Source organism: Teleopsis dalmanni, chromosome 1 (genome assembly GCF_002237135.1).
Source record: "Teleopsis dalmanni isolate 2A chromosome 1, ASM223713v2, whole genome shotgun sequence".
In the NCBI taxonomy this organism is placed as follows: Eukaryota; Metazoa; Arthropoda; class Insecta; order Diptera; family Diopsidae; genus Teleopsis; species Teleopsis dalmanni.
The window spans coordinates 19916232-19928262 of NC_051846.1; the positions used below are offsets into that span (position 1 = coordinate 19916232).

Below are 12031 nucleotides of genomic sequence, written 5' to 3' on the forward strand. Positions count from 1 at the left end.
TTTTTCCGTATGGTACTCGAGTACTCATTCATAGAAAATGGCGCTTTCTTGAAACGTAAATTTTGTTGCAAATATTATTATAATATCCAATTAAATTTATTTATAGATGTAACTGTCCACTATAAAACTAATATAATATTATGTATTGATTCAGTAAAAATATTGAAGCTGCAAAATTAGATATTTTTTACAGAAATAGTATATTTTTGAACCAATTTTGGTACAGAAAAAAATTTTTAAGGGGCTACCGTGTATACAATGTTATGATTAGGTGTTTGTGAGTACTTTGAATTTCTGTGCTATGCACTACTACACACAAGCATTTTACACTTTTACACAAAACAAAACAAATTTCACTCTCATGACAGTTCATGATAGTGTAAACTGAACTGTCAGTTCATGTTGTTGTCAAGTTCATCTCACGTCCATCTCACAATGTAACATAGCAAAGTAATATAAATTGCTATTACGAATCCATGACCCATTATTATTGCCGTTGTAATATTTATATGTATGTATGCTCAGGTATGAATGTCAGTAAAATAACAATTAAAACATTTTTAATACCCAATTAATGTTTAATACTGTAATAAGTTGTAATCGTAGAGGAAACTTTTGATAACTGTAAGTAATTTATTATTAACAAAACAGCACTTTATTTATAGAACATTAGTGTTAACATAAAACGAAGTCAATTGTAAACCAACTATTTGGACCTTGTTGGTGTGATATCCATTGTGAATCAAATCCTTTAAAATCTGAAGAACAAAAAATTGTCACACACTATTTCTTCGTCGAGTTCAAAACTGCTTTTTTTGTTAAGCTACACCACCTGCTCCATTTAGTTGGAAAATAGCTAATCCAGTCGTTCGACACCAAATAAGGTTTCAGACAAGGTGACTCCTTGTTGTGCGACTTCTTCAATCAAATATTATGCATAATTTTTTATCTCAATAAAATATTGTCACAATAGATCGATAAGAAATTATTTCAGAAACTTCAAGAGCTTTTTTAAACGAATCTACAAATTTTGCAAATGTTTAATCTAATATCATCATCTTATATTAAAACATGCATTAACTTCATTCACAATAGAAATGACTACTAAGTTGACATAAATGAATATTTGTTATTATTATTCAATAAAAAGGAAACCTCTAAAGAAATATAAAAGTTTAACTTCATATATGTGTTGAGGAAACCTGCATAGATCACAAATCTACAATACACTAACAACAATCTAAACAACAATTATCCTACTCGGCCTGTCATAGTATTAGCAATGTGTATAGTCACACATACTATATATGACACGATACTCTATATTATGATGTCGTTAGCTGTGCTTTGTACTAATATAGGAAAAGATACTATACGCAGACATATACGCTCTACTGCGCTACACTTAGTTGTTCTGGTATCTCCAAGTAATAATTATTGGAGAATTCTTATAATTTTTTTTTCCTTATTAATATTTAATTCTTACTTTGCTCTTACTCCTTGGTTGTCTTCTGCCTATTAATAATAAAGATTTCTTTTACAATAATCTCTGACTGGTTTAGTAAATCTTATAAACTATAGTGTCTAATAATAACGTTTCGCAGTACCGTGGTGAATCTTTTTGCAATATACCAGTTGGTATTAAAAAGGTATTTGATTTCTTCTTTTTTTATATATTTCGTATCAACTGATTATCGGTGTTTTAAAGACTCAATTCTAGTAATAATTTTTTTTAAAGTTGCTTAACCAACATTCTCTTACCTTCCCCACTGTGTCGAGATAATTTTCTAAGCAGTTTATTACCTATAAATTCACTAAAAGAATTTTCTATGATCTGATTCACTACCTTAGAATGCTCCCTATTCAGACTCACCCCCACAAATGTAATATTTTGAAAATCTGTTTTGTTGGCTAACATAATGTACGCAGATTTTACACGATTTCTTATTTTGATCTCTATTTTAATGGCATTAAATATCTACCTTGTTGCAAAATCTAATATCTAGCATAACTACAATTTTATCATCTGTGTCAAATATGCCATTAAGAACACTAAATTCAAGCAAGTTGATTTCACAAATAAACTTCATAGATACAATCACATCAGTAATAAAGTTAAAGTAGATTTTTATAAGCAACATATTCGCACCTAATCTATATGACTCTTCATCATATGAAACTCATTAGGACGTTTGGAACAAAAGCTCTCCATCATAACTCCAATAATAAGTGCAGACCTTATAAAACACAATATTTTAACTCCTTTGTCCATAACTTTTTCAATGATTGCTTACTCTTTCTATACAAATGTTATTAACGATTGCTTACTCTTTTTTGATAGAAGCTACGCCATACGATGTCTAACCTATCCATTGATATCATTAATGTTAAATCACTTCCCTCTGAGGTTACAACTAATAAGGCATAATCCTTTGCCATCTAGTCTTTAATTGAACTACAAACCATTTTATCTTGAACTTTATTTTAAAATTGATCACAATTTCAATCTAACCATACTTTAGTTCCTACCTCACTTTCTTTGCAAGCCACAATATTGAGCATATTTTTTTTTCTAGAATTTGCTATTAATTTGATTTCGATTTCAATTTGATTGCAAAAGGGTGTTTGACAAAATTTCATCATGCACTGCGACCATCATTAATTCTATTACACCTGTTTTAATGGTTATGTAAAGATTATCCCATTCGAAAGGCCTTTTTCAGACATAGTCAATTAAAAAATGACCCTCGAAGATCCAACCCAACAAATAACTATAATGTTGAAATCCTTTGGTACTCCCTACTCTTGTACGCCTTTCCCATATGTTCTACAATCAGCTCTGTTAACACCAAATAACCCCGTCCTTTGCAAGAAAGCTCAAATTACTCCCATCGACATGCAAGCCGACCGACACCCTCGCTTGGCGGTACCTTACCCAGATCCTACCCTCGACGTCTCAACTCCTTGCACCTTTTCCTTTAACCGCTTGTTAGCTATGCGCCTAAAGCCCACACCAATACGTCATGTTATACTTTAACGAGACGCATTCACTCACCTCTACAACCGTAGTTCTCGTTACCACGCTCATAGAACCCTCAACTAATGCACCCCCGCGCTTTGCAATAACCCCACCCCCTCAACCAATTCCCTTTTCCCCTATATCTCTCTGCCATTTGGTTTAGATAAACCTAAAATGTTAGGTTCTAAGTCTCTTGGTTTTAACTCTCTTCTCTAATTACTGGAATGAAATAGTGGTTAATGTCTCACACTATAGATGCTTCTCACTTACAGCAAATAAATAAAAGAAAAACAAAAAATAAACTTATGAAAAATTAATTGTTTACAGAATTTTATATAGTTTTACAGTACGTTTATACTAACACAATTAACGTGAGTAATGTCCACCATTAAGCGTCATTTTCTATACAAAATCCATACAAAACTGTACTAATGAGGTTCGATAAATGTAAATGTAAACATATTTATTGTTAAATAATTTTTTTTTTCCACTTAAGTACTGCTAAACTTCTGCGATCTACTTACTATGTCAAAAGAAGGTTTCATTTAATATTTGTATATACAAATAAACAATAAGTATATTTTTCATTTTAATTAAAAATAAAAAAATAAACTTCTTTAACATTTGATTTAAAAAAAAAATTGTTGAATTGTGCATCACTAATCTTTTGTATATCCAGAAATCGTACATACATACCATGTATGTATATGTATGTATGTTTATATTATTACGGGTACTATTAGTATAAATAGGATTGTGCATTTAGCTTTGCTTGCATATTCACACTGATTAGTAACATTAAGTTTATAACATAACATAAAAACAATAAACATTTCAATTCATCACAAAAATGTTACCCCCTCTCTCTGTACACACTCTGTAATGTTGTTGTGACTTTCTCAATTTACATTTTAACTTATTTGGAAGACTAGTTTTTTTGTGTTTTGGTTTTGTCAAAAAAAAAAAATAAAATAAAATCTAAAAAAAAGTCAAATAAACTAAGGTGGCATATGTATGTATTATTAAAACATTTTGTTTTTTTTATTTTTTTTTTATTTTATTTTAAAAGCTTGTTTGAAACACAGTAAATGTTTGCAAAAAAGAAGGAATATATATAAAAATACATACATACAAATTTGAAGCAAAGTATATCATTGAGTAGTTATTGTATGTACAATATATGCACTTACAAACTTACATGCATGTACATATTTTTGAAATAAAACTAGCAAGCATTACGCATTGGAGTTGAACTATTAGCTTTAACAGCATTGTTATTGACAATTCAACAACAACAACAACACAACAACAACAATAAGAGCGTTGTTTTGACAATTTAAATTTTTGTTCACAAAAAAAAATAAACAAAAAAAAAAAAGAAATCAAAAAGCAGAAGAAATAAAATCTTGTAGCATTGTGCATATAAATATTTTTAAGCAAATTTAGTTGAAAAAATATTTTGTAATACAATAGTAAATAAATGCTACATGTTTATACAATTATACAATTTGTTGTAATATTAATAATATATAAAATTATAATTTTTAATAACAATACACGTTTAAATTTCAAATAAAAAATAATTTTATTAAAAAAAATACAATAATTATTATTGTTTAAAAAAATACAAATTCCAAATCCTTAGTAAGTTCTACTGTGCTAAAGTGTTAAATAAACCGAAATTTATAAAAATTATACATGCATATTTGCTTAAAGCTAAAGCGTTTATAATAACATTACGTGCTTTTTTGTTGTTGCTGGAAGCGTGCTGACATCGTTATCATGTTACAAATTTTATATCAAAACAGTATTTGGTTTTGAGCATCAATAAACGGTGAAAAAAAAAATGTTATAAACAACAAAAAAATTTTAAACTATCTCCTACAAGGTAATAACTTTTTTTTATAACACAAGTAGCAATATTACGAGTTTCTACGAATTTTTTTTTAAGTAAAATTACAAAAAATTGTACATTTGTTATTACAAAAAAATAAAATACTTATTAAAAATTTTAAAATAAATTTTTATGAAATATTTAAACATAAAGTACATAAATTTTTTAATAAACTTACATATATCAAAAAACAAAACCCAAAACAAAAACAAAATCTAAAATTACATAAGAAACGGTCTCAAATAATGCTTTTATCAAGCATAACAAGTGCATTTGAGCAACGTAAACATGGAGACATCCATCCACTAACATAAAAACTAACAACAATGCTAACTAGCAACAACAACAATATGCAATAGCCGCACCACCGTCAAACTTGTCAACTAAACTTGGTGCATAAACCATATAAATTCATGTTTTAAACACCTCTTTCTTTACAACAATAACAAAATGAATAGCGCTCTATTCTTTTTGTTCTGTTTTTCTTTCTAATACACACATATACATGTATGTTCGTTCATTTGCATGTGTTAGTTAGTATTGCAGCCAAGCTAGCAAGGTGCTGTGGGATTACTCAGTGCTTTGTATTTTTTTGTATTGTTGTATTGTTGTAACCTCCTCGCATACATATACAGGTGCCGCTTTTTCATTTCACATGAAATTAAAGAGTAAGCAACAACCACACATTAGTAGCCAAATAGTACTCAATAAGTGTGCAATTGTTTTAACGTTTAAGGTGGTTTTTAATAAATTTTTTATAGCAAATAGAACAGTTAATAAAATTATTGAAATTTAATTTATTTGTTATAAATATAATTATTAAAATATTTATAACTATTATAACTGTAGTAACTGCATTAAGGTAAGCATTATTTTTGTATAAATAAAAATTATAATCAAGTCTGCGTTTGTGGAAATCGGAAGTCTTTTGCACATATGCCGCATTGGCACACAACGTGCGCAGCAATGATACATAAGCACAAATAAGACACGTTTTTGTTATTAAAAATTGTTTAAGAATTTTATTTAGAAATATTTTCGAACTTAGAAGAAAACACAATTGAATATATATTTTTCGTATATTTTAGATAAATACAATTGTCAATAATAAAAGTTTGCGTTATAAAAAAGAACATGTCAGAAAAAGTTATAGCAACAACTTCGCAAAAGAAAGCTGCCGTTAATAATAATAATGGGGTAAGTAAGAATTTTTTTGTATTTAATTTTTAAATTATACCTATATATGTATATACACACACATGTAACTTTATTTATATTTGTTTATTTTTTAAAAATGTTTTTATTATTCATACATACATATACTCAAATCTATTATAACAAACGCACTGAGGGTTAGTTTTGTAGCTCGGCAATAGACTAACAAAAAAATGCAAAAACAGAAACAAAAAAAAAACAAAAACAAAAGAAATATGTATATTGAAAATTGTGAACGAGTCGAGCAACAACACGTGAACTCATACATCTACATTATTTAACATGTTTGTTAGTGGTATTAACGTGGCCTAAAACGTTATGCCATGCAGTCGTTAAAACATTCCAACTAATAGGTATGCTGCTATTTGCTTGTGTATGCGTGTTGTTGGCTATTTGGAACTTGTATGCCATAAGAGTCATAACGAACAATAACGTATGTACGTTACTTGCAAGTTAGCAAGTTATAACGTCACGTTCGCTAGAGCACAGCACTAAAAAGCTATATTCTCGTTGTTTGGCGTAGTCCGCACAAATAGTATGTAATTGTTATTGTACAAGCATATTGTACAATTTTGTTGTTGTCTCATATTCGTTAGTATTGTTGTTGCCTTTATTAGTGTTGTTCTTGTTGCTGTTGTTAGTGTTGTTGCTTAGCGAGTATTTGTTCTTATTGTTTTCGTTATAACTTAGCCATTTCGGCGCATAGAAAATACTATTGGAATTAGTGTGCTAATATGCGAGTTTATGAGTGAGCAGGCAGTAGGGTCACCACTATTAGAACTCTTAGAACTCGTAAGTAATATTTATGCGAGTGGTTACATTTTTACGACAGGCCATAAGGAGGCCGGCAAAGTATCGATCTGTTCTGAACTAATTAAAAAGCTCGAATGAATTGAATTGTACAGAACTAAGATTTACAAAACTCATTTAATTATTGTTTTTACCTTGTATATGTGCAAAATTAATTTGTTTACCAAGTAACAATGAAATTATGTTTAAGTTGCAATTGTGCCGAATATAGAGAAGTTAATTAAGTTAATTAATATAGAAGCCCTTAGTCATTAAGGAAAACAATCTAAACTGAAATGCAATTTAATTAAATAGAAGAAAAGTACAGTAAACCCCCCTGTAACGCGGTAGATTGGTTCTGCGTTATAGGAAAACGCATTATAGGGGTATTCCCATATACCCCGTATACACCCCGTATACACACGTGCTAATTATGAACTGTACAAATCTCCGCGTTATATAGAGGAATGCTCGTGTTATACGGGGGATTGAAATCGCATAAAATGAAAACGCGTTAAGGGGTACCGCTTTATAGGGAGAATTACTATATTAATAAAATTAATTCTTTTAGAAACTATAGCCTCATATGCAGAAAATCATAAAAGGATAATATAAAATATTAGGAAGTAGAAAGGCAAAATTAACTAATAAAACAAATGTCAAAACAAACAAGTACCAGCTTATGTAGTTCCTTTTGAATACTACCTTGGTTTCTCCGCGTTGATCATGGTTTTCAATTGAACTTCCACCCATCCTCAAATTCATTTTAACTCCTAAATAAACCCCTCTCCTCTTACACCACCATCACCTATCTCATTTTTGTAATTCCTTTGTTGTTATTGTGGTAACCCGCAAGGATCTTCAAGACAGATAACATGAAAGGTATCACATGACGAATATATAAGTTAAAATATGGATGGGTATTGATGAAGGTGAAGGTGGTGGTGATAACATGAAAGGTATCATACGATGTATATATAGGTTAGGATGTGGATGGATAATGGTTAAGGTGAAGTTGGTGATGAGAGTAAACAAAGTGGAAAGATTTGGAAGTGGGTGTGGATTGGGGATTGTAATTCCTTACATATTATCTACTTTAAAGTTTCTGGCAAGCTACAACAACAACAACAACAACAACAACTAAAAAACAATAACTTTTATTCAAAATTTTCAGCACATTAATCTCTTCCAAGAGTAAAACATTCATTTCAACGCAACTCATTTTAAATCCTTTTTGTAGTACCACATGTCTTTCCCCTTAAAATAGACTTTATTTTTATATATATTATATTTTATATATATTAGTTATATATATTATTTGAATTTATTAACTACCTATACCCTATGTCCTTTTCAAGTTACGTAATATATTTTCACTTACAATATGTAAATAATCCATTATACTCTAAAACGCAAAATAAGGATTGATCTCATACACCTATGCGAAACTTTTGAAGTTTTTAAAAAAGTTTCCGCATAGTTTAGTATATATTGGTTTTAGTGAATTGAAATTTGACTCATACTTTGATACCGTTGGGATAAAATCAATACAGGAACAATATTTTTCTTATATCATTTTTTTTTTCTACACTCACACACAGAACCAGGCAGGGTTCATGTCCTTACCAATGAATAGTTTGATAAACTGTCAAAAAACTGTTTTCCTAAAAATCTATTTCTTCTGGAAACCTGAACTGGACATTTACAAAAAAAATGTCTACTTGATTCTTTTTCTTTAAGATTCCACTACAATGAATATTTAAAGGGAGATTGTCAACTTAATAGTAAGTATAGTATACTCTTAATAGATCTAAATATGAAAAGGAAAACTAAATAACCATTGTTTAAATGAAAGAGGCATTTGATTATATATCCATTTTAATCATTTTATAGATAGACGTTTCAGGCATAATATCGTATTTATTTACGCCTGAAGCGGAATATTTATGTCATATTTACTGGAAACTGCTGCTGTTGTTATTATTGCAATATAACTATGATTGTATGAATTCCAATAAATATTAAGTTTGCTAGGAAGTAAATCCATTGTTTATAAAATATAAAAAAAATGTAAAATAACTTTATGTATTATTATTTTAGTTCAGTTCTCCCACTACGATAGTCACTCGCACTAGAGAATAGGATTTGTTTCAGTATGCTCGCGTTCTAACACGTAGGTAGGCGTCTGAACTTCAGTCGCTAAGATTCCACAATTAATAGAAATATTATATTGAAATATATCTATATTTATTATCATGACTGCTCAATAAGATAAAATTATTTTTAATTATTTGCAAACCGATAGGTCTATTTTATTAAACAGCACTAATTAATAGAACACAACGCGATAACTTCTAAAGAGCATAAAGAAATAGAGTCTAAAAGTATTAGAATTTATTATAGTTTTGTGATAAATGAAAAGTATCGACATCACAGTATTACAGTGTGGAACTTTAACCCACTAAAATCACCTCTTAGGAATGAATGGACAAAATTTTAACCCCTGACCCAGATTTCCAATAATTTGAAAAGAGAGTTAAGATAAAGCAGCTTAATACTTAGAAATCTTAGTCTTGCTATTATATTTATAGTGATCATCTAAAAAAGATTCCTTTAGAGAGTATGTGAAGAATATAACTCATAAAAATTACACATTATTTTCAAAGGGAGAGACAAAAAATTGCTTGTTTTTATTTATATATAATAGTTGGTTAATAACCCTTTCTATATCATATAGCGTTTAACTATTTGAACAAAAAAAATGGTCTTATATGAATAAATACGAATAAATTATTAGATAAACACATATAAGATTATAATGGGAAGAAAAGTTTGATAGAATATGTGAAGTAAAAAATACGGTGAAAAATGGATGGAGAGAATGGGAGTGTGATGAGAATTATTTTTTGGATTTAGCTCGGGTTGAAGTAAATAAATTTTGCCCACTCATTGTAGTGGATTCTTACATCATTCTTAGTCAAATGCGTTTGCGAATCCGTTTGGATTGTTAAGCAAGATAGTTAGTTAAGCAAATATGTGATATCATAAGATATAGAGTTGCAGTTAGAACACATATTGAGAATAGATATGTGGCACGTGTCTATGACTATATGCTGATCTAAGTTGACCAATTAGAGTTTTTGCTTTTTGTATAGTTATGACATAAGTATAATCTGGAAGATAGGTGTGGATGTATTTATGATATGAAAAGGAAATCACTGGATGCAAAATGGAAGAAGACCTCTACTGATACTAGTTCCTTCTGTGTGAAGACGAAAAATAATTTTGCTTTTTTATAATGAATACAATGAATATAAAGAATTTATTTAAAGCTAATTTAACTTTAATCATATGCTATACTTAGCGTAAATAATTTTTATAAAATGCATAATTTGAATCAATTTTTTAAACGTATATGTATATATTTAATAGTAATCGAATTCTTTATAAATATTTTTTATATAAATAATTATTATAAGAATTGTATAGATCATTAAATAAACTAAGTTAAATTTTCAGGCAACCAGACAACCTCGCGGTGAACGTAACATTTTGACACTTTACGAGAAGTTAGCGGTAATAAATTATTATGAGACCAACAACATCTCTAGAAATAAGCTATCGAAATTATTTAACTGCTGTCCAACGCAAATTAGACGTATACTGGAACGCAAAGAGGAGTATCTAAAACAGTGCAGTTCTCTCGATAAGGGCGAAATGATCAACGAAATACAAATAAAAAGGCAAAAGTTTGAAATGGCCGCTGTTAGTTTTATACTGTATCAATGGGTTGAACGTTGCCGTCAACTACGTCTTCGGCAAGTGATTACCAATTCAACGCTGAGGGAGACAGCACATAAAATGGCTGCAATTTTGAATTTACCTAATTTTAATCCATCGTCACGCTGGCTTCAACGCTTTCGTCACAAATATAATTACACTGAAAGCGATTTGGCAATTAAAGAAAACACATTAGTAGGAGAAGTATCCGTAGAAGATATTATAATAGAGTTTAAAGATTCACTGCCAAGTTTTATCAAGAATGAGATTAATCTTATCACGTCTACAGTTGATAGAATTGATCAAAATGTTGGAACACTTACACCTGAAGGAGTGAATGAAGGAGACAATAGTATTGACTTAACTAGTTCCGAAGACAGTGTCATAGTTGACATCGATCAAAATAGTGTCGACGATAGTGCACAAAATAATGTTAACCTGCCATCTTCAGATTCGAATGATTCATTCATTGATGTCAATAATAATAATCGTGCAGTCATAACTCTACAAAATATGATATTTCCACATTTGTCTATGATACATCAATTTGCTTTAGATAATGCCGATTTAACTGCCATTGAATTGATCTCACAATTGGGTTTACATATGCAGAATCAAGCATCACGGGGAGCCTACAAAAAACTTCCACAATGCACAATCGAAACTGATCCTACAGCTGTCGATAATTTCGAAGACATTATTTTAATAGATTAGATTTTAGCAATTTTCGCTCTATTCATCTTTCTATTCTATTTATATAGACACTTATATATAAGCAAACTGCACTGAATATTCATAATTTTTTACCATATAAAGTACATATATTTCTTAAGTATGAAAATGGAATGATGAAATTTTTTTTTTTTTGTAATTTGAATTAAAATAAACAGTGAAGCTATAATCACTTCTTGAAAAATAAAATTAATATTAAAAAAAAAAATTTTGTTTTAACACTTACCAATTTCTGTGGTGGTATATATATTGCTAAATCACTACATGGTGGACTGGCTAATTGTGGTTTGATCGATTTCTCCTCCTCTTCTTCTTCTTCTTCTGCTACTTGTTCCTCCTCCTCCGATTCCCAGATTTGTATAGGACTATTAAGTTTAACAACGCTTGGAGCAACTGACACTGGCCTTGAGCCATCATGAGTTTTGGTACCTAAACTGCTCTGTATTCTTAAATATTTTTCACGCAAGATTGCATGTTGCTTTAGTTCCTTGGGTGTACGTTGTGGTATAACACAGGTAATGTAATCGTCGTGCAATTGACAAGGTCGCTTACCAGCACGTTTAAAACGTGACTCCTGTGTTTTGTGGTGCAAACGTCGTAGT

The 12031-nt window shown here is 29.7% G+C and overlaps 1 protein-coding gene across 1 annotated transcript; it reads left to right on the forward strand.

Moving 5' to 3' along the window:
* Positions 1–6002: 6002 nt before the first annotated feature.
* LOC119669724 lies at positions 6003–11485 on the forward strand. The gene is made up of 2 exons (XM_038079727.1): positions 6003–6110; positions 10437–11485. The coding sequence occupies exons 1-2, from the start codon at positions 6048–6050 to the stop codon at positions 11409–11411; spliced, it is 1038 nt and encodes a 345-aa protein (XP_037935655.1). The 5' UTR covers positions 6003–6047; the 3' UTR covers positions 11412–11485.
* The last annotated feature ends 546 nt before the right edge of the window (positions 11486–12031 follow it).

Excerpts from the sequence above, each read along its gene's own strand:
- LOC119669724 (XM_038079727.1), top strand. The coding sequence starts at position 6,048 with ATGTCAGAAAAAGTTATAGCAACAACTTCGCAAAAGAAAGCTGCCGTT. Across the intron at positions 6,111-10,436 it reads CCGTTAATAATAATAATGGG|GCAACCAGACAACCTCGCGG; the intron begins GTAAGTAAGAAT and ends TTAAATTTTCAG.